The 23513-nt window shown below is 46.4% G+C and overlaps 1 protein-coding gene across 8 annotated transcripts in view; it reads right to left on the bottom strand.

Annotated features, from left to right (window-relative positions):
* The window catches only part of Znf827 (zinc finger protein 827), a 167069-nt gene extending 143949 nt beyond the window's left edge, over positions 1 to 23120 (bottom strand). For all 8 annotated transcript variants that reach the window (XM_034522569.2, XM_034522573.2, XM_034522570.2 and 5 more), the window contains exon 1: positions 22401 to 23120. In XM_034522569.2, the coding sequence (XP_034378460.1) occupies positions 22401 to 22443 (43 nt within the window). In that variant the 5' untranslated portion in view covers positions 22444 to 23120. The remainder of the gene's footprint in view (positions 1 to 22400) is intronic.
* Between the last annotated feature and the right edge of the window lie 393 nt (positions 23121 to 23513).

The raw sequence follows: 23513 nt of genomic DNA, 5'->3' as shown, positions 1-23513 counted from the left end.
ACACAAGAAAGTGCACTCAGTCTTTCATACACTGTAGCAAACACACGTTGGAGGGACAGAGGGGCAGTTTAAAACACTGTGTGAATCCACTTACCAAAAGGCCAGTCCAGAAAGCCAACCGTTCTGCTTAGCCCAGATAGTCTGCTCTCTCCTTTACCCTCTCATGCACCTCTATATGCACAAAAAGCACATAGACTCTGTTCCCTCCAGCAATCAGAAATAAATTCACTATGGCTACCATGTTGTTATCAGAGACATAATCTGCTAGGACTGATAAATGGGTCAATTACCTGCTTCCTTGGCTTTTATTTCCTCTTGTATAAATGTTTTCATCCTAATATTACCAATACCTGTTATAAGATGGGCAATAAATTACTAAATGACCGAAATCACCAGGAAATCCTTAATAGATCAAAAAAGAACTTAACCAGAAAAAAAAAGACCCTAATAACACAATCATGCACTCCGTAGTCTGAAAAATAGCATCCCATAGATAGATAAATGTCTGCACGCCAAAGTCAGCTTCTGCATGAAACAATCGAGGTTTTGCCCCCAACGGCAACGGCCTGATGATGCAGCTCATAAGGAAACACTCCCGAGTCCTCCAGTCTGGTAAAGGAAAACATCACACTGTACACCTTTATTTCCTAAAAGTTTACTACATGCCATGGAAGAGAAACAACTTATCAAGAGAGAAGAGATAGAATTGCTTTGTGCTTTGCATTTAGTGACATAAGATACAGGCAAAAGATTCAGGAGAGGAGACAGCCTACCACGTACACCAGTCCCCAAGGATACTAGCACTATTGATTGTGGGAAAATATACTTTCATTAGTTGGGCACAAAATCCCGTGATACCAGACAACGGATCACAAGGACACCCAATGCAAACTTAACACTAAGCCAGGAGGTAGGCCAACACTTAACCTTCACTCAGGCCAGGCTCAGAGCCAGTCCTTCTATCAAGCAATCAAATGTATTCTTAACTCGTGCTTCACTCTTGTTTTCGGCTCACCTCCTGGCACACGCAAACGGAGTCAAGGATGAAAGGCCAAAAGCTCATAAAAATCAACAAAAACTACAATCAGCCAGTGAGCTAAGGTGATTCCAAGGGCCAGAGTGTCCTGCAGCTGTGTGAACACTTCCAGATCCAGCTGCTCTGTCTGCCTCAGCCTCTTAAGAATTCCGGGGATGTGAGGTACAGTCGTCCACAACTTGAAGAGGGTGGATCCCTGTGAGTTTGAGGCCATCCTAGTCTGCATAGAGAACTCCAAGCCAGCTAGAGCTACTTAGTGAGATCTTGTCTCAAAAAACCAAACAAAGGATCCCTGGGTGTGATTCTTGTCTTCTCTGGTTTCCCTCAGGCTGACCACTTGGGTTTTTCACTGAGACAGCTCTGCTGTACCCACCTGATGGAAAACTGGCCCTGTTTTCAAGTTCACTGACATTGGCAGTGATGCTCCAGGGAGGAGAGGGACATTGGGGGACATTTTTCTGTTTCCCAGCAAAGCTTGATGCTTCTGGAAATGTTCCAAGGAGGACCTAAGATCAGTGAGTGAAGAGAGCTCTATTGGTGCATTTGATAAACTTCGACCACAGTGCAGATATTCTAAAACCAAACCAGAACATTCCTCTGTGTCACACACACACACACACACACACACACACACACACACACACGGTAGCCACTCACAGTCGATTCTTCTCTTTGTCACCTTGGAGAATCTATAAGATACCCCTGTTTTTGTATGTGGATAACTACACCTCATCTCTTTTTGTCTTGCAGAACTTAGAGCTGCCCGCAGTCCTCCAACTGTCCTGGCCAGGTATTGTTTAGGATTCTGATTGTACAGCTTATCCTCCATGACTTTTATAAACGAGGCTGGGAAAGCAGTGGGTAATGGAGGGCGCTCTTCACGGAGATACACGTTGGAAACAAAGCCTTTTGACGTGAATATAGTCACCTGGTCATGCTTCATTTTAAGCATGTGTATTTTAGAGTTTTGGGGAGGAAACCTTGCTGTGTTTGTTTTCTGGTTTGGGTTTTATGCATTATGATCAACATAAGTCAGTAATAGAGTAGCCAGAGTAGACCTTCTTTCCATACTCCATTTGTTGTTGTTAGCGATGGTTGACAGACAGACAGACAGACAGACAGACAGACAGACAGACAGACAAAACAAAAAAGCCTCCCCTGCCCCAAGATGGTCCCACACACCTGAAGCTGGCATCAATGTAGCCAAGGATGACCTTGAGCTTCTGATCCTCCTGCCTCGACCTCCTCAGTGCTGACCACACATGTTACATGTGCATCCAAGCAGTCTAACTAAGCTATATCCCAGCCCTAAGTAAGCTCTTAGAACTACAAACACCAGGCTAGTGAGTCTAAAGGCTCAGAGTCTAAAGGTGACCTGAGTTCCCTCTCCACCCAAATTGGCCCTAAAGGTAAGAACAAGAAAACGTCAGAGCAACAGACAACAGAAGACTTTCCTCAATAAATAAATAAATTAAATTAACCATACACACAACTTCAAGAAATGACCGAGTTGGTATAAACAAGGCCACAAAAAGTTTTATATAGCTTTAAAGACATCCATGGAGTATGCAAAAGAGGGCCAGGGGGAACTCACACAAGTTCTGGACCATCGACTCCCAGCTTCTTATGCATCAGACCTGCTTGATCTGTGCGAGCTCCTCTCTCTACAGGAGAGCTTATGACAACCTGACATTGTTGGTGACTGTGAAGGCGGACCAGAATGACAGAAGTGAAGCAGGTGGCATTAACACAGCTCTTAGGAGGCTTCTCTTCAACTTTCCCCCCCGGCACCCAAGAATCTGGCTGGTGTGGACATGGTGTCAGAAAGCTGGAATGTTGCTCTCTGCATTGTGTCATGGTCATCTCAACCAAAGAGGACAGGAAATTGCTGGTTGGTAGAGACCATAGGTACCAGATGCCAAAAGTGCCCAGTCATCAGGAAAATCTCACAATCCTGGCACAGCTTGAGGACAGAGAGGCAGAGACAGGCAAGTGGAGAGAGCTTCACCTTGGAGTGTGCCAGAGGCTTCCAACCACAGGCATTCCCTCCTGCACGCACACAGCATTGGCCCTGTGCTGTGAGCCATGGCCTCTGCTCTCCCAGCCTGGTTTCCTCCCGAAGCATATGATTTTCTCCAGGCATCTAGACCATGTTCACAAGAATACACATGGCAGTACTCAGCAGCTTCTTTCCAACCCAGCTTACAAATACTTCGTCAAAAACCATTCCAACACTTCCTATCTGTGCACTGTGACTCTTTATTCTCTCTCTCCTTCCCTTTCTTCCTCCCTCTTCTTTCCCTTCCTTCTGCTCTCCTCTCTCTCCCTTCCCACCTCTCTGTTTTTTCAACAGAGGGTTTCTCTGTGTAGCCCTTGCTGTCCTTGAACTCACTCTGTAGACCAGGCTGGCCTTGAACTCAGAGATCCACCTGCCTCTGCCTCCTGAGTGCTCAGATTAAGGACATATACCACCACCATCGGGCTTCTTTTTCTTTTTCAACAATTTCATGTGCTATTTTCTATCTCTTTTACTTTGTAACATTTGTGTGTGGGGGGGTCCCCACATAGGGTTTCTCTTCTTAACAGTCCTAGACGTCCTGGAACTTGCTTTGTAGGCCAGGCTGGTTGTAACTGGTTTTCAACCCCCTCCCTTCATTAATTTATTTACTACCCACCTGCTGCAGACCAGGCTGTTACATGCAAAAACATGTAAAAGAAGATAAAAACAACAGCAACAGAAAAGGAACCCATGCTCCATGTTGATTAAAAAGTCCAGCCACTATGGACATCAAGCACACAACAGTAGGTGAACAGAAGTGAACCAGAAACGCTCGGCTAATTCTGCCCGGTAGCTGAGTCACGGAGGAGAGACATGTGCATCTGGTATCTGAAGGCAAAGGTGGACATTATCAGACCAAGCAGTTATCCACTCACCCTAAAAATAGGAAAAAGAATATGAGCAGGCAAAGGCGACGGGCACGTGAAGTACGGATAGCAGAAGGGGCCATGCCACATATATGAAACAAGGGTACAGGGGCTCAGACAGGGTCTGTTCAGGGTCTAGAAGTTCAAACTTCTTTTTCACACTGATGCCTACAAGGGCTTAAGGCCTACCTGTGCTGGCAGCATGAAGGACGGATCATACACGCAGGAACAGGGGGAGTTGGAGGTTAAGTAGAAATATGTGGTAGGAGGGGCCCACTCTTCCAGTTATCCGGGAGAAGAATGAGAGCAAGCACTACAGCAGCAGCAGCGGCGGGGGTGGGGGCATGGGGACTTCTCCAACTACTACGGAAACGTCAGTGAGACTGGTGACCGTATTGTGGAGATGAGAGGGTGCATCTGCAGTGCATCTGAATTGTGAGGACCACGACCCAGGGAGGAAGACGGTGAAAGAAAACCAGATGTGTTCTCGGGTTCCAGACAGGACCTAGCTGAGCCATCTCTTCTCTGTAACTATGAATCCTCTAAGGTAAATGAGCTACATGGGTGACGTCACCATGGCCAAAGGCAGCTTGAGGGAGAAAGGGCTTATTCAGCTTCCATAACCGGAGTCTGAATCCACTGAGGGAGGTTGAGGCGGGATTCTGGAGCAGGAAATGAAGCAGGAGCCACTCAGGGATGCTGCTCACGGAACCTCTTCTCATTGCTTGCTCAGTCTAGTTTCTTATTCTACCTGGGACCACCTTCCCAGAGACAACATGACCCACAATGGGCTGAGCCCGTCCCAGTCTTCATTGATGAATCAAGAAAATGCCCCACAAGGATGGCCCTGTTGGGCATAGGTGGGAGACAAGATCATTGGTACCCTGAAGGCTGAGCACTGAGGGGGGGGGATCTGAGGGTGGGGAGGGAGGCTGGGGGTAGGTGGGTAACACCTTCATAGAGGCAGGAGGAGGGGGGATGGGATAAGGGGTTCCTGGGTGGTGGGGGAAATATGGTAAGGGGATAAAATTTGAAATGTAAATATTATATCCAATAAAAGAGGGGAAAAATAGAAAAGCGGTTAGAACCAACATTCTTAATAAAATGTCAGCCCTCTTTAAAAAAAAAACTATCTTGATACTAAAATTTGTTTTGAGAATTGTATATTGCAGAATGATCAGCCTTGGTGTATCTACTCAACAAGCAAGCTGGGCAGACCTGCTCAAACCTCTGAGGTCCGTGAATTCCATCTGGAGGCAGCGAAGACACAGCATCAGAGGATTGTCAACTTGCTCTCCCCCCCCCACTCCTCTTCTAATATCTCAATGCCCATAATCAGCTTGAAGAAGCTAATGATGAGTCAGCGCCCCTATTCCCTGGGCATGGGGACTAAGGTGGTAAATGTTGGGCTGTCTCCCTAGGGAAAAGTAGTGGTTTTGTCGGAATAGAGAGGATTAGCTAGGGTTTATTGCATAGCCATAACCTATTAGTAGAAATCTGTATAATTAATATCAAGATGAAGATATAAATTCTTAAATGGCACCAATTTACTTTGTTTACAAATTTTAAGGTTTTCATTGGCATGAGCTTCTTAGTGATATAAGAGTGAGATGAATATTGTTACTCTCATAGGCATTGTACCAGTATAACACACTTAGGAATACAAAGCTTAGACCCAGTCCTTCTTTAACTTTTTTAACTGATTTGAGATGGTCAGCCTGTGAGTTAAGGGACTATAGCAAATTCATGACTTGGAGTTTATTATAAGGGTGTTCTCTATGTTTTATTTAGAAATAGCTGAGTGGAGTTAACAGGCAACAGTCCAGATTACCTTACATGGATAGCTGGTTTTCAAAACATCAGAAATCCTTAGAATTGACATGACAAACATTTCAGTATTAATGTTCATTTTCATTAGAGACCTGTCTGCTCCGTCCAGCTTCCTATGTTAAATTCTAAGAAGAAATTGAGCATCCTTGGAGTTACTCCAGTTGTGGTGAGACAGCCACTAGGCAAGAATTGCCACTTTCCTTCTACAGACAAATTACTGTCCAGAAAAGGACACACTTGCAGAATAGTCGACTGATTATATCTGCCTAGACAGAGTAATCAGCCCTTAATAATTCTGCAGCACTAAGGTCTGTCAGATGATCCTGGGCCAGAAGGCAGAAGAACAGATGCTCCAACGTTTTGAAGTAGAGCGAGTGTCCAGGTGTTCAGAGGTCTCTATAAATTGGCTAAGTTTTAGAAGCTATGCTTTGTGCTTCCCACAATTATAGTCAACTCAGTCATTCTGGATTTCTGATGGGGTTGAAAACTTATAGCTATTTACTCTGAGAGAAAAGATCTGAGTGTATGGTCATCAGCTGACATTCATCCTAAAGCCAAGGAAAAAGCCAGGTTCAGAACTAAGTGTTTTAGTTAGGATAGATGACAGAGGTGCTGGTTAGTCAACAAAAGGATGGACTGGGTATTAGGACTATCTTGTACCTCACTGGTACAAATAGGCATAATTATGCTCTAATTGTATTTTGAGAGAAAAGTTTCCTTTTAACAGGAAGGGTGATGTGTAGGAGGAGCTAAGGTGGGAGGAGTACTGAGAGGAAGAAAAGGAGTAAGAAGAGGAGAAGAAGAAGGAGAGGAGAAGCTAGGTGATGAAAGAGAGATAGAGGGGGGAGACAGGGAAGCAGATGTTCATGTATCTCCACCAGTCAAAGATAGTTGATATATCTAGGTTGGGTAGTGGGTTACACCTCTGATTGAACAATACCAAACTTATAAAGCCTATGATTAACATTTCTTAAAAAAATGTATAAATGCAAAATGAAAAGGGGGCATGGGATAGGGGTTTTCTAAGGGGGGGGAATGGGGAAACAGGATGGTATCTGAAGTGTAAATGAAAGATCTAATAAAAAAAAAAAAAGAAAAAAAGAAAATGCCCCACAAATCAGTCTACAGGAGGCATTTTCTCAGTCAACTTTCCCTCTCATGAAATCACTCTAGCTTTCAACAAGTTGACAAAAAACAAACCAGGCAGGTGATGATCAGAAGCACCCATCTCATTGGCTGACCATGACACACCTTCACAGACCAGCAATGTACATTTGTATTTGCAGAAGAAAGGTCAGTTAACTGGTGAGTTAATTTAGAACATAACTTAGTAACACCCTGATGTACGTACATACATACATACATATATACATACATACACACACACATAGACAGGGCATGGTGGGGGACAGAAAAACCTGTGCTGGTTTCACTTAACAAAGTAGTAAAAAAAATATTCATTTTATTGAACATTGATCCTGGAATAAATATTTTTTTGATGTTGTAAGTGATATAATATTGTATGCAATAACAGGTCTTTCTGTCCGTTCTGTGGTATGTCACAGTGTTAAGGAAAAGGGGACACATAGGACAGTTTGCTTAGAAGGCCAACAAGCCGCCTTTTCATGGTGTATTACTTTTAATTGAAAGGATAACTGACAAATTACAGTCAGTCAAATGTGGGCCTTTGGCAGAACGTTTCTTGGAAATGAACGAAGTCAAGCTGATACGTCAAGGAAAGGCTGAGAGTATTTTTAGCAAGTGATAAGATTCATGCTTTCAAGTAACCATTAAAATTTTGGAAAACCTGTTTGCTGCACTGTGAACTTGACAGATTCCCAATACCAGACCTAAAAGACTTTTTCCAGACAACATTCCTGGGGATATAAATAATTTTTATGTTTACAATAAGATGGAGATATAAATAATTTTTACGTTTACAATGAGATGTATCAACATTTTATAGATCTATGTAACTCAGTGAGTCCACATTTCTGAAATGTCCAGCACTGATGCTATGTGCATGGCAATCCAGTCAAAACACAAGACAGCTCAGTATAGTTCAGCGTAGCAGACATGAAAAGTTGTTACAATGTTTTGATTCGGTACTGCAATATAATATATGTCATAATATAATTATGTAATATATAACATATATGTAATTATAATTCTTTGGGGGCCCCCTTAACTTCCGAAAGCTTGAGAACCAGTGTCTTAGCTGTACTAGCCCTGAATCATATGATATGTACATGCAGCTCTGTAGAAGCGCTGTTCACACTGCATCCACCAACACGGATTTAGCAAGGCAATCACAGAATGAAAACAACACTAAGGTGTGGAAGGCAAGCAGCCCTAACAGTAGGCACATTTACAGATTTCACAGGCGGGAAGAATGCAAATGAAATAATAAACGGAAATTAAGGTAAAATGAACCGTGATGGGGTTACAGGTAAGAATACACCCAGACGGTCACCAGAACAGACATTTGGGGGACTGGGTTTACCCACAGCCTTTTTCATGGTGCTTCACTACATATGTGTAAGTTAGGCATGTCGTCTCTTATAAAAGGCACCACCCTAGAACTTTGTTTCCCCACAGGTGTAAGCATATATGTATAGGTGCATGTACACATGTGTATACATGCATGTGAAAGCCAGAGTTGATGCCGAATGTCTCCCATTGCTCTGAGGCAGGGTCTCTTGCTAAAGCTGGAGCCCACTGATTTGGCTAGTTTAGCTATGCAGCTTGCCCAAAAGGTCCTGTCACCACCTCGCAAGTCCTGGCATTGTCAGTAGGCCACTATGCCCGCTCAGTTTGTGTGTGTGTGTGTGTGCTGGGGATCTGAACTGTGGAGCCTCACACTGGAATGGCAAGCACTTTATCCACTGAGCCATCCTTGTAGGCCCTGCACTAGAACTTTCTGGCTAATTATGCCTGAGGTGAAAGGGGGCAAGAAGGGAGGCAGACCTTTACAGAGGCACAAGTCTCAGGGAGCCCCCCTAGGGCAGGGCTCTCTCCTTGATGCCATCAGTAATGGCATCCACAGCCATTCCTCCTGATGGCTTTTTCAACAGAGATCTCTCTGCTTTAAAAGGCGATCTCCTTCACAAGCCCCACATGCTCCAACCCTGTCTTATCACAGGAAGACCACACTTCGCAGCCAATTTCTGAGCTTCCCGCACCCTCCTATGGAACCAGCACAATCTGAGGAGTTGAGTCAGTTCCTGCAGTCTTTGCCCTGCCTTCTATCGTCCCATCTGGACCCACTGATTCAGCAACGCCCTTCTTTGAGTGGCTCCTTGCTATTCTGGGTTCCTTTTGACCTCTCTTGGCTGCTGTCATTTCTTCTACATGGAACGTTCTCTGTCCTCAGCATCTAAATGGCTGCTAAGATGCCACACTGCACTGCGGAAGTCTTTCACCAGCCACTCTTAGACTGTGTCCCCATAAATATCTGCATATCAAAGTCACAGAATATTGCCCCATGACTGATAGAATGTCTACTCAAATATGTCTGCCGAGTGCATAAAGAACTGTGGCAGGGAGCGTATGTCAGAGTTCTGTGCTTAAGTCTATGCCCTTAACATGAGGAGGAGTAGAACATGGGGACTTAGCTCCTACAGGATGTCAAATCCCAGTTCCACATTGCTACCTTGTGCCAGCTGCCATACATCCAAACTCCTAAAAGCTAACAGTTCAGTTATTGAAAGAGGTGTCCCTGGGGAAAGAATGGGTTCTGATTTTACATTGATAATAGAAAGACACCAGAGTGGCACTTCTGTTATAGAACTTCTTCCTGAAACAAGATTATTTTAGAGTTCAATACTTCTTGCCTCTGTGCCCCCAAACTAATAGAAGTCCTTAGAAATCCATCACTGACAGACGAGCTAGGTCAACTTCTCCATACACACAGGCTTTACTCAATGTTGGACAGCTGCTGGGGCTTTTTTGTCGGGAGAGGTTTTGTTTTTGTCTACATATTGACTTGAACTCATAATCCTCCTGCCTCAGCCTCTCAAACCCTAGATTATAGGCATATGTCATCATCACATCCATTGGAACAGAGTTTCTGTTGTTTGCTTTTGGTATTCAGTACAACACACACACACACACACACACACACACACACACACACACACACACACCGCCTCTCTCTTTCATTGTTTTTTTCCAAGACAGGGCCACTCTGTGTAGCCCTGGCTGTCCTGAAACTGTCTCTTTAGCCTAGGCTGAACTCAGATCTGCCTGTCCCTGCCTCTCCAGTGCTGGGACGAGAGGTGTCTGCCGCCACCGTTGATCTTCAGTACACCTTCTTCCATTTAATCAAATGAAACTTAACTTCCATTCAATTGGTCCTAGAATGTTTTTCTGCTTAATGACTCCTTTACTTATGAAAACAACTTTCAAGCCAAACTGGAGAAATCTTTCCCCATCCTTCTCTGTCTACTTGGCTCTTGCGACCAGGTACCCCTCACTCCTCGTTAAACTCTACCCTGATCCCCTATATAAACACTTCCTTTCTGCTGCTGGACTGAAGGAAGCAATGTACAAGAAAAGCGGCAGTCACCATCATAATGGACAACTGAACACAGATGACAACTCTGAGAACATCACTCCCTTTGCACCCAACAGAAAGAACTTCCTGCCTTCGGCTGTAGGTGCCAGACGTGAGTTTGATCCACTCCCACTCCTCTCTTAAGATGAGGCACTCCAGGCGGACTCAATAATTAATTCCTCAGATGATGACTTCAAGAGTCTACAACAATCTTTTCCCTCCCTTTTGGTGAGTGGTTTATCATCACTTTTAAGTCAGAGCATCCAATATTGCAGATATGAGACTACCCACTTATGAGCATGACATGGCCACCCTTGTTTTGAAAGCAGCCTTTAAATCCTGTAAGTCAACTATGTGCAGATGCATCCATATTTTGAGCAAAGGCTGAATTTTAAATATTATTTCTTGATTATAGTGGAGATAAAAGCTGGGAGAAGGGAACATAACACATTTTAACATTTATATCTAGTGTTAATTAGGTATATTAAGCATGGGCTGTTTTAGTCATTAAAAGCCGACGTAAGGGGATAGAGACATAGTCCAGCAGTTAGACACACGCGTTGCTTTTGCAGAGGACCTAAATTCAATCCCCAGCATCCACGTGGTGGCTCACAACCAACTATCTGTAATTCCAGTTCCAGGGGAACTGAGGCCTTCTTTTAGCCTCTAAGGGTCACTCTCTGTGCAATCACACAGAGGACATGCATAAATGAGAGCAAAATATTCATGCACATTGAATAAATCTTTAAAATCATGGATTGAAAGTGATGGGGGTCCAGTGGAAGAACACGGGCCAGGGGTGCACAAACCCTGCATTCTATCTCAAGCACCAACCCCCAAAGCTAATACAGTTAATAAAAGTACATCCACATGTTTTCCTACCCTACTCCAAACCCCTTGACCTCCCTAGGCAATCTCTCCTGTCAGACGGCTGAACCAGCTTCCTCACACACACAAGATCTCTGTTTCAGAGATGGATTGCTTTCTCTTTGTTTTATTTATTCACTCAACAGGACCTCATCTTGTCAAAGTTTCCTCTGGTTCCAGCTTTGTGAAGACCATGGAATTCCTACCTAAATCACTTGCAAACTGGGCATGGGGATGGGGGCACATGCATGATTCCAGCAATAGAGAAGCAGAAGCAGGTAGATCGTGAGGTGAGTTCAAGGCCAGCCCAGACTATATACCAAGCCAGTATCTCAAAAACAAACACAAACACCCCACATGCCCGTGCCCCATCTATAATCAAGCAATCTAACCCAGCCAACCACTACTTTGGAACTGTGACGTTTCTCCTTCCACAATCATCAGAAAGCAAGAAATTACAGTGTGATCCCTCTCGTCCTAAGGTCAGACGAGAACTCAGTACTTAGTTGACAGAGACATAAAGCATAGTTCAATAACACTTTCAGGGCATAGTGTCTCCCTAACAGAGCCTCCTCCCATCTACAGCGGTGGTTCCTGTTCTAACAAGGCCTACTGGACAGCAGGAAGAACCAAACCAGGGCAGAAGAGGAGTTTAATTCCCATCCCAGAGTCATCGAATGTTCAAGGGAGCACAGGAATCAGGCCCCCAAGTGCACTGCACACCACTTTATCTAACCTCAAAAGCCTGGATCTAGTGTCTTCACGGAAAGAGATGTCATTAGTGACAGTTTTCATGAACCATGCAATTCCAAGTATTCTATCAGAAGCTGAGGTCCCTGAGCTGGGGCAGAAGTGCCAAGATTATTCAAACAGTGAGACCCAGGAAGATCCTACAGCCCTCGGCCACTCTACACTCATCGGTGTCCTGCCTGTGACAGCGCTGATGCATTTAACCTTGAGCTGCTTTTCTTTCTCTGACTCAGTTTCTCCCTTTCTGCCAATAACCAGGGGAAGCTGGCCTGCTGGTCTCCTCCACGTGCTTCATATGCAGATGATCCCAGGGAAATGGCTTCCGGAACCAAAAGCATACCATAAACAAAATGTTAGCATAACATAGTATTATTACAAGATGGAATTACTGAAGCAGCACAGAAGTTAAATAACTCTTCCAAGGCCTCAGAGCCTGTGAGAAGTCTGGGTGGGAAGAAGTGGGTGGAGTAGACACTGGTGAATCTGTTCTTCTGACCAGCATCAGTTCTTCTCCAGGTCTTTGTTTTCTGGCCCGGACAAGCTGGAGCCAGTTACTCAAGCCCCAGTTTTAAGAGCTAACAAAGCATGGTCACTAACCTGTCTGAGCCCAGCAGCTCATGTCTTGGTGGCTGGGATGACATCACCCAGAGTGGGATAGTCCTGGCTAATTCGTGAATCCTCAACTCTGGTTGGTCACTCAGATTTCTGGGGAATTTAATTTTAAAAAGGTTACCTCTAAAGCCAACTGAATTAAGTGTGGGGGTGTCTGTGTCTTCAAGACACCCCGTCTAATGTACAGCCACACATGATAACTATTGAGCTGCCTAACAGAAACTGAAGGGCAAGCAAGATTTTCCAAGCACAGTGTGAGAAATCCCTGAGCCCCTCAGCTAGAATGACTCCATAGCTCAGGTGTGTGAAAATCATCACATGTATTATGTACATACCACATGCATATAAAAATCCAGGTAGAGGGGGCTCATGCAGTTACCTTAAAACCTGTTTCAGCCATGTGTAAGTGAGGAAAACAGACAGAGACACTTGCTACTGTCATAGATAAAATGTGGCACAGCCAGGCCCTGAACTCCTACCTTGGACTGCTTCTTGAACCCCACCCTGCAATATGGTTCGCGGTGCCTTTGACACGGTGCTAAATTAAAAGATCAGAAAATGCTTCAAATCACAGAACAGTCTCTAGTCCAAATGCCTTCAGGGATGGCAAGGGAAGAGACGTGGGGGTGGTGGGCAGGTGTACATGCATATGGGGACATGGTGGCCGAGTGGCAGGAACTGTGTCAGGCTGACGAGCACATGCTCAGGGAAGGAGACAGCCGCCACTGACTGTAGCAGATTGCAGCCATGTGGGGAGGTGGGCCAGGGCTGCTTGCTCTTCCAAGTGTTCAAAAGAAGCTGGAAATGTGGCTTTTTCCGTGTGTGTGTGTGTGTGTGTGTGTGTGTGTGTGTGTGTGTGTGTGATGCCTCCAATTTCCAACATTCTGTCTGAACTTTTTAAACATATTATGCAGGTCAGAACATTCGAGTGTGACACCTGTCTGTGACCTTTGGCAGGAACAACCAAGCAACAGACACACTCCCTCAAGACTTTCCTTAAGACCCATGGGATATGTTCCCTTGGACTGGCTCCCTGTGATTAGAAACAGCAGTCTCTGTGTCTCCAGTTTGTGCACTCTGAACTATGACCCATACAACATATGGAAAACCCAGTGTCAATTTCCTCTTGGTCATTTTAGTCCACGCACTGCCTGTTGAATGAATGACTAATAGACCTTTATTAGACGCCCATCCTCCTCAAAGTTTCACCGGAGGTCACCGTAAGAGGATTCATTGTCCTTACCTTCAAGTAAAGGCCTGTCATAATTCATATGCTTATTACACAACTTAGGTATAATTTCAGCCAAATCACACACACACACACACACACACACAAAGGAACTCACTCCTCTAGCAACAGCCCATTATAATGACATTGTTGGCCTACAAAATAAGTGTTAGTCAAGCCCTACAATAATAGCTTCGTAAATGAACTTTACCATATTATATTGTTACTACTCACACCACTAATGATCTATGAAAAAAAGCAAAAGATAAAAATGCTGAAACCATCATAAAGCTTGAGATCAGTGTCAGTCTAATAAAAACCTAAGTATACAAACATATTTCGTGTACTTAACTGTACATTCTATTTATTCTGTATCAGGCACGCATTAGGCATGATTTTGTACATGCATACAATACTCACATGCATTTAAATGATCCTGACTCTTAAGATATAGAAACAGTTATCAGGAAAGATGAAGAACTTGGATAACAGAGAGGGTAAGTGATTTGTCCAAGGTCACACAGCTTGCCAGAGTCAGAGCTGGGATCTGAACACAAGAGGTTGTGCACGTCACCACCACCCTGCAAACTTCAAAAGCACATGAGCCCTTTGTTTTTTTTACTTTACTTACACAGTATACAGCAAAAGGAAAAGAGGCCAAAGCCACCAGGTATTTTCTCTAACTCATTACAAAACAAGGGCTTTTTAAAATCCACCACCAGTCTCCTTAACTTGAGAAAAATCCATCATCCTCCACAAATACAGTAGCTTGTTTCAAAGGATCAGCTAAGTTGAGTACCGCTGATCAATCATGTAAAAGATCATTCCCCTGGCCTTCCTCAGTCCCTTTTGAAGGCCAGCTCCTTCAGAGCACTGCAGACACTTCACCCAGGTCCACACCTCACCTTGCTTTTATTCCCTCACACCTTGCTTCTCATGGGATTTAACTTCCCTGACCTATGAAGAAATTAGCAGAACAAGGCTGAAGTTATCATGGTTTGGTTTTACAGGCTCAGAGGCTCTTGATTTAGTCCTTGCTGGTAGAGAGAACTTGGCTGAGTTTGGTTTTCCTGCACCAGCACTAAGAACTGAACCCAGGTCCTCAGGCAAGCTGTCTACTACTGAGCTACATCTCTTAGTGTTTGAGTTTTCTTTAAAACATAGGCAAAGACCACTTGGTCACATAAGAACCACAGAGGCAGAACTTTGGTGGGAAAGGCTGGGTTTTTTGTTTGTTTTTGTTGTTTGTTTTTCTTAATTAGAAGGAACTGGAAGAAAATATCCTCTTTAGGCATGTAGACCCCACTTGCATTTAATATAACCCTGGGTCCCCTTGCATTTAATATAACCTTAAGTCTCTATTCAAAAAGCTGAGTTGCTAATGGCCACATTCTGACCTCAGACTATAGGTGGGTTCCACTGTGCACTTCATAAAGTTAGCCACGGTACTGTGTGTGTGTGTGTGTGTGTGTGTGTGTGTGTGTGTGTGTGTGCTTTAAAGCTCTCAGAACACAAACAAACAGCAATATACACCATGTGATTTAAGATTAGCATTAAGCTAAAGTTGAATTTAAATCTTATGACGCTCTCTTGGATCTGCATCTGTGCTATCCAAGCTGGGTTGATGGTGGCCAACGAGAGCCATCAGACAGGTCCTCACTTTGGCACTCACTCATCACTGTTCTCCAGTATCATAGGAAACATAATTTTCAGACAGAGGGTAGAAATAAACACCAAACTTGATCTTCAGCAGAAGGGAGATAGAGGCTAGGAACCTCGGCCCGCCAGTCTCTGCCATTTGCAAGGTCTGTGCTTTATGCATTATTTTCTTATGAAATATGACAGAAGACATCTCGGCTACAATGAACTGTAAAGTGCTTGGTACTTAGCCCTCGACAGTATGAATTACCTGGCTACAGCTTTCAAAGGAGGAGGCAGGAAACACTGAGTGGAAGGAGGGAGTAGCAGCATTCTCCAGGCTAAACCCCAAAATGGCATTATAAGGGTACATTACCAAGGCCAAAATAAGTAATGAAGTCAAAAGAATGCATGGGCACATGCAGGATGCACACACACACACACACACACACACACACACACACATACACACACACTCCTTACCATAACTAGGCCATAACTGGATTTATTTCCAGTAAGTAAAAACCTAAAATTTATTCCTTTACATACAAAGCCCACAGCCTTGTAAATTCTCACTCTAGAAATCCTTTATTGAACCCCAAAGTCCCATTCTGTATGTCACACATAATCTCAGTATCTTGGTCTGATTAAATTACAGGAAATTACTAATACATCATTAGAATAGGAAGATAAACACTAGCTTGTTCTGTTATTTTGCCTCTCAGATCTAAAACTCCACTGGGGATCTAAAAATGAAAAATGGGGAACAGGGCTGCTTCAGAGGAGCTAAAGGATATACTAAGCCCACTGTGGTAACATGGTGCCCTTCGGGCCCTGCTGATGACCTTGGTGACCAGTCAGAGGCACTAAGCAAACTTCACACAATGCAGTCATGTGGGCACCTCCATGCTTTCCTGCAGACCGTGGGCTATTGTCTGGATCTTTACATCCTATATTCCTATATTGGAACTTCATCCCTGGTGCGCCGGTATCAGGAGGAAGGTCTCTCCAGGGTGAATAGATGATAGGGCAGAACCAGGATGAAAGATGCTCCAGGCAACTTAGTCACATCTTCCATGGTGTGAGCACACCCAAAGGCTGCACTGTCAGAGGAGAGGTGAGAGGCTTTACCGCATAGCACGGAATCTGTGGTCATCTTGACTTTGAACTTTTCAACCTCAACAGCTATGAGAATAAAAGGAAATGTATTGTTTAATAAAGTACCTGACCAAAGGCATCTTGTTAGAGCAATCCCAACCAACTGGGACACTGGCTCATCCAACTGACAAGTGAGTGAACAGAGCTAGTAGCACAAGATGACAGAACTTTTTCCATTGTGTGAAACTTCATGTGTGCAGACACAACCTAAATCCAAAGTTCTGTGATTATCAAGTAAACTGCTTTGGCAACTCAAGCCAGCACCACACATTTCTAATACAGCTGCTTTTATCTCTATGTGGACAGTGGTTAATAAGGCTCCTTAAACAACTTTTAAAACAACTTCGACCCCAGGAACCTGCCTGGGTATCCCCGTGTCCGTCTGATTTTTGCACATCTCCCCAAGCGGAGGTCGTCTCAAAACCTCCCTCAAACCCCTCTGACAGAGACCATTCAAAGATCCTTCACTACGAAATGTGCAGTAGCACTCAGGCGAGCAGAAAGCTGTCCAATTTAGACTTCTCCAGCGTGATTTATTAACACTTTGTGGAGAGACTTGTCAACTCACACCAGCTGTGTCGTCTCAAGAGCGAGATGGCAGCACAGATAAATTAAAAATCAATTTTTTTATTAGAAACTATTTTGAAGCATTAGAGAGGATGTGATTTTTGAGCCATCGTCTGTATTTTCACAGGAAGCCCTTGCGATCGTCCCCTTACAGTTCTAGGGACGCATGGATGCTCTTTTGGGGGAGCAGATACCAGGGATCCCAGAATCATTAGATTTATCAGAATCATTAGACCTGCATGACAAGAGCTGTAAAATACTCTGCTACTTCAGACTGAATGTTTTCTCATGGGTTAGTCAGGACATAGTGCTTGATCACTGCAAAAATTAGTAAGAACTAAAAGCAGGCCACACACACAGAAGGGGAAGGGGGAGCTCATGAAAGCATAAACATAAAGAATCCAATTGCCGTCTGGTCAGTTTGCTTCCTGGTTTTAGTGGAGAGCAGAGTTTGTTAACGTTTTGTTAATGAAGAACACTCTAACCTGCTCTGGTCTGACCCACAGCTGAGTAAGGAGTGAGAACACTGGAGCGAGAAACAACCGTTTTACTAACTTTTCCTTGTGATTCCTCTGGGGAGTAGGTATCAGGCAAATTCCACTGATAAGTATAATAGAATCCAAACTCATGTGTGCGTATGGGTGAATTGATTCTCATGGTAAAATCTTGAAGTGCTGATTACCACGGGTAACAGACATACTGTACAGATGCAGTAACCACAGGTAACAGACATACGGATGCAATAAATGCATTAAAACGACCTTCCTGAACCCACCCCCTTAGCCTCACGATTCCAAGCATAAGAATGTTGAAAGGCCCCAGTCCACCACACAGTCCTGGAAGCACTTCCCCTTCTTGGGCTGATAGACCTTAAGTTACACTCTTTGGGATTCTGAGGAAGACAAGTGCTGGGTTCAGCTCAAAGGACCTCTAGGCCATTCTTTAAAACATGGCACTGGACTTTATTAATGAAAAAAACTTTTGTGAGAGAGCCATCAACGGCAGTTGAGTAACATTTTAAATCCCAAAATGAAAATTACTGCATTAAGCCAAGAAACAGAGGCCTTAATTTTGAATAATAATTTTAAACTTACCCCTCAAATATATTGACTTAGCATCCTTGGCTGGGTAGGACTTCCAAAAGTTACTACAAACTTCCCTATGACATGTAGATAGAAGGACCACTTCACCTTCATAGGCCATACCACTTTTTTCTAGTATATATGAGACGTCCCATGTAACATAAATATGACACACATGTGCAAGCATACACACATACTCCCTCCTCTCCTTACTTTTGAGGCCCCAGAGGAAATGACTGTAGAATTTTAAATCAGAAACCCAAAGCTAAGGTTAGTAGTGTCAGGTTAAAGGCGCGCCCATCTCCAAAGCTAATTCAGTTCTGAACAGTCCCAGGGGTGTCTAGCTGAACAGAAGGAGCTAGGAAACCCTAGCAGGCCGCAGCCCAGCCTGGGGAATTGCTAGTACTCTGTGCCAGGAGCCAAGGCTCACCCCAGACTTGGTATCAGATAATACCAAGTGCTCGCCTGGATTTCCAGGACTAATCCACTCTCCGGTGGACTATCCAGGTTCCCTGGTGTCTGTACTGTGGGAAGACAGTGGGCTTTGCAGGGCCAGACTGTTCCTAGATAGTTTAATGTGAGAAGTAGACTCCATTCTCAGAAAACATCTGTATGTGGTAATGGTGTGTGCTCTGAGACTCTTTAGCCCCATTGCTGGGGACGCAAGGGCCAAGACTTCGGGCCAAAATGGAAAGTATTTCAACTGTTCTACAAAGTCAAACAGTAAGCATGGGCGCGCGCGCGCACACACACATACACACACACACACACACACACACACACACACACTGCACTTCTTAATGTTTACCGGTTCTTTCAATTCTGAAATCAACACATCAGTAGTGGCTTTAATAACTTCTGCATTTACTCAGAAAGGTCCTTTTGCCTTAAAAGCAATTTAAATTTCCCCAGTCCATTCATTAAAGCACCTTCTTGCCTCACCTACAAAACAGATCACTGTGGGGGAGGGCAATTTTTAGGTTTGTCTCTATATAATTTCTTTAAACTACAAGGTGACTTCTAACAGGCACCTTTAATCCCAAAACTCAACTGTATTTTAACCTTGATACAGCATAGTTCTTTCAGGGAAGGGGCCCTTTTCCCACACACGAATAAAAAATAGTTAAGTATTAAAAACTAGGCCGTAGATCTACAACTATATTCTGTACTAGGTGGAAATTAACATTCATTTTTTTACCCAAATAGGTATGCCTTATATCTGTATATCATTCTCAAGTTTCTAGGATCCTTACTGGGCTCTTAGCTAGCCCTGGGTTACTATGACTGACTTAGAAAATACACCATTTGCCCAGAAATTGCTTAGTCAAAATGTAAATTGCTTATAAAACATGTGTAAACCCCGCTTAGAAAAAGCAGCACACACATGCACACACAAAAAAAAATCCATTCGATGCAAAAAGAGGTGAAAACGCTTTACAAATTAAGGCTTCCCTTAAAAAGGAGGGGGAGGGGTGAAGGCAGGAACGTTTACTGTGCTTCCAAAAGTAAATTGCTTCTTAGGTTAAAGTGGCTTAATGTGACTGCAAGAGGGAGGCGATTTTTTTTTTTTTTTTGAATAGATAACAGTACTCAATCTGAGAACGAGGAGGGAGCCTACTCTCAAAATAAAACTTCATCAACAGGCAGCAACCCGCGGGAGAGGCCCACCAGACACCGGAGCTAAAATGGAGCCTGAATTTCCTCTCAGACAGAGGGTAGTCGCAGGAGGTCAGGGTCAAGGTCACCGGCAGGGCAGGCTGCAGCTGCCCGACTGCACTGCACACCACGGGAGGGGCGGCGTTCCAGCCGTCTCAGCCGAAACTGATAAATCCCTTCTCCTCTCCCACCCTCCCTCTAACCCCGCCAACATTTTTTTTTTTTTAAGCAGGGGGAGAAGAGAAGAAAGGGAAATGACCAAGTAACCTCACCGCCCCGGTTTTCGCATACAAGCTCATCAGCTCCCAAAGTTGCCATCTAAGGGCAAGTTCGCAGAGAACACTGAAGCCCATTTTGTGCGAGCAGGGCAAGCCTCCCGCAGTGGCGCCCGCCCGGGACACCAGCCTCCCCCCCCCCTCGCTGCCCACGCGCGTCCGAGCAAGAGGGAAGCCCGGCCCGGCCATGTGCACGCACACTTCCACCAACTGCTGCGAGTTTTCTGTGAATCGCAGCGCGGAGCCTCCCGCCTCGCCCGCCCCGACTGCGCCGCCTTCTCCTCCTCCTCCTCGCACAAAATTTTCCTACACTCGCAGCCGCCTGCGAGTGATTTTATGTGCATATATATTACATATGTGATATTATCCTCAGAACCTCTAGCGGGCAGGCGAAGAAAGGACTGCACGGGGGCATTTTTTTTTTCTCCCTAAAGGAAGGGGAAAAAAAAAAGCACAACCCTAGCCCTGTGCGTCGGCTCCTTGCGTACCGGGAAGGGGGAAGAAAAGAGGAATGTTTGCGGAGCAGACTGCCCGCGCGTGCCCTTGCTCGCCACTCCGGGTGCCACCGCGCCCGCCCGGGCCACAGCAACCCCGCGGCCCCCTCGCGTGGGCACCGCCGCGGAGATTTCGCGAGGGGGAGATCGATCGCGCTCGACCGTCTGCGGCGGAAACACACACGCTCACACACAACCCGAGACACCATAACCTTAACCCTTCCCCCACCCTCCGTGAACTTCAGGTGACCGACCACGTCGGCCTGACACCCGCGCGGGCGGGCGCTCCGGCTCCACTCCCGCCCCCAGCCCGGGTTTTGCAGGATCGGGCTCCCGAGCAGCGCCAAACCGCCCAGGAGAGGGGAGCGGAGCAGGGGGGGCTGGAGGGGGGGGAAGAGGAGAAACTGACCCTCCGTCTCCCCCGACCCCTCCCTCCGGCACCTCCCGCGTCCCCTCCTCCCGCCACCCCGCCCCACGCCTTCTCCCCTTCCCCCTCTCCCCTGCATTCAAGGAGCCCGGCGGCCCCGGGGGGGATATTTTTAGTTGCTTCTTTCTCCTTCACTTTTAGCTTCAGCAGCATCTCGGAACACTCCGAGCGGAGAGAGCTTGGGGGGGACGAGGGGGGAGCCCGAGAGGGAGTGGGGGAAAAGTTAAGAGTCTTGCAAAGAAAAGCGGGAGGGCGGCGCGGAGGGACCCGAGGCGCGGGTGGAGGAGGGGATGGGGACCCGGCCGCGCAGCCCGGCGCGAGTCTCCAGTTGGCGTGTGTGGCTAGGGCCAGGAGGGCTGGGATGCACTTTAGTCGCGGACTCTGCTCGGGCTGGCCGGGGAGGGGGGTCTGCGAGCCCGTGTCGCCCCGGCTCCGTCTGCTCCGCCTGACCCCGCATTTTATTGCGGCCGGGAGCCCTGCTCCGCCCTCCCCTCGGCTCTGCAGGGACCTCGCGCGCCGCGCGCCGCCCTGGCTGCCTCGCCTCAGCCTCGGCGCGGCTCCCGCACCCCACATCCGCTCGGCTGCCCGGCCTCGCCCCCCGATCGGCCGCCCGCGCCCCCCGGCGCCCCCACACCCTCCTCGACCGCCCCTGGCTCCCCCTGCGCCGCCGCCTCCACCTCCGCCTCTAGCTCCAGCCGCCCGCGGCTCCGGGGCCGACCCACCCCGGCGCAACCTTTAGCCGGAGACCGACCTCTCCGGTCCCCAGCCCAGCGGGCGGCCGCGCGCCCTCGTCCCGACACCCCCAATCGCCATGTCACGGCCTCGGCCCGGCGCGCGCCCCAACCCCGCACCCTTGTGCACCGGGATCCACACGGAATTTCTTCTTTTTTTTTTTTTTTTTTTTTTTCAAGATTGCAACCTCTCCCACCTCCCCCCACCCGCGACAAAAACCCGGCATCCACACTACTCCCCTCCTCCCTCGTCTCGCCCCCTCCCCCGCAACCCGGAGTGAGGAGGGGGAGGGAGAGGGGGGAAAAGCCCGATCTCAAGGAAAAAAAGAGGGGGGGCGAGAGAAAGAAAGAAAAAGAGAGAGAGAATAGAAAGGGCACGGGGCTGATCATCACCAACATGGCTGCCTCGGCATAGACCTAAACGAGGAGTAACCCGGGCTGTGTCTTTGTCAGTTTCACCTCTGTAACCCTAAACTAATGCAGAAAACAACGGCGGAGGCTGCGGAGGGGAAAGAGGAGAGGGAGGGCGAGAAAATGGCACGAGAGGAGGTGGAGAAGGGATGACTTACGTGAGGGAAGGCGCTTGGGCTGCTCCTGCTTCCTCCTGGGCATTTTCCCCCTTTTCTCACATTCTCCTCCTTGGTTAATGTGAGATCAAATAAACCCCGTGGGGGCAGACAGGCAGACACTGGCAGGAGCGGGGAGGTAGTTGGGGGGCGGGCAGGGGGAAACCCCTTCTCTCCGGTGTGTGCAATGGGTTGAAGCTTGTTTCCTGGAGCCAGAAGAGGGGTTTTCTTCTTTTCTTTCCTTTCTTTCTTTCTTTTTTTTTCCTTTTTTTTTTTTTTTTTAATTTTTTGGTCGTGCACCTGGCTTGTCCCCGAGCGTAATATTCTTCAATGGAAACGGATCTAATAGGTGTGAGTGTGTGTGTGTGTCCTGTGCTCGCGTGTGATGGGAGGTATAAATAAATGAGCGCCGGTGCGGCGGTGTCTATGGCCGCGCGCTGTGTCTCCGAGCCCCTAACACTAATGTCGGGATCAAAGGGCAGCGGCGGCGGCAGCACGGCTCCCAGCTCGCTCTCTCGCTCTCCTCTCGCGCTCTCTCTCTCTGTCACACACACACTCACACACACACAGAGGCACAGACTGAGGGAAAGAGCGAGAGCTAGACACACGCGCGCGCGCACACACACGCACACACACACATACACACACACACACACACACAGAGCAAAGAGGAAGGTGCCCTAAGGCTCTCAGGGCGGACTCAGCCTCGCATTTACAACTGCTCTGTCTGGAAAGAATGGGGGGCGCGCGTGCGGGGGTGGGATGGACTTCTTCGAATTTATCCCGCTAGTCGCCCAATCGAGGGGGGGGGAGTGGAAAAGTTCCCCCCCCCTCTTGAAACATTATTTTACAGATTTTTTTTAAAAGGAAATAGGTTTCACTAAGCACTTTCTTTTATGTATTAAACTACGTTTGGTTCTGTATAAAATTCCCCAGGCTTTTGTAACTGAAGGATTGACTCTCTCACCCCATCACCTTGAGTCTGGAGGTTATAGATTCTCACACACTCCCTTAAAACAGCCCAATGGAAAGAAATCTTTAAAAAAAAATTAAAAGATAACATAAGGGTGGATCAGTGGGTGGGTGGGATGGATGCCCAACTTTGGAGGGTCCGGT

This window comes from Arvicanthis niloticus, chromosome 18 (assembly GCF_011762505.2).
Source record: "Arvicanthis niloticus isolate mArvNil1 chromosome 18, mArvNil1.pat.X, whole genome shotgun sequence".
NCBI lineage: Eukaryota > Metazoa > Chordata > Mammalia > Rodentia > Muridae > Arvicanthis > Arvicanthis niloticus.
Note: the sequence above shows the minus strand (reverse complement) of the source record. Positions and strands in the feature narration are given on the sequence as shown.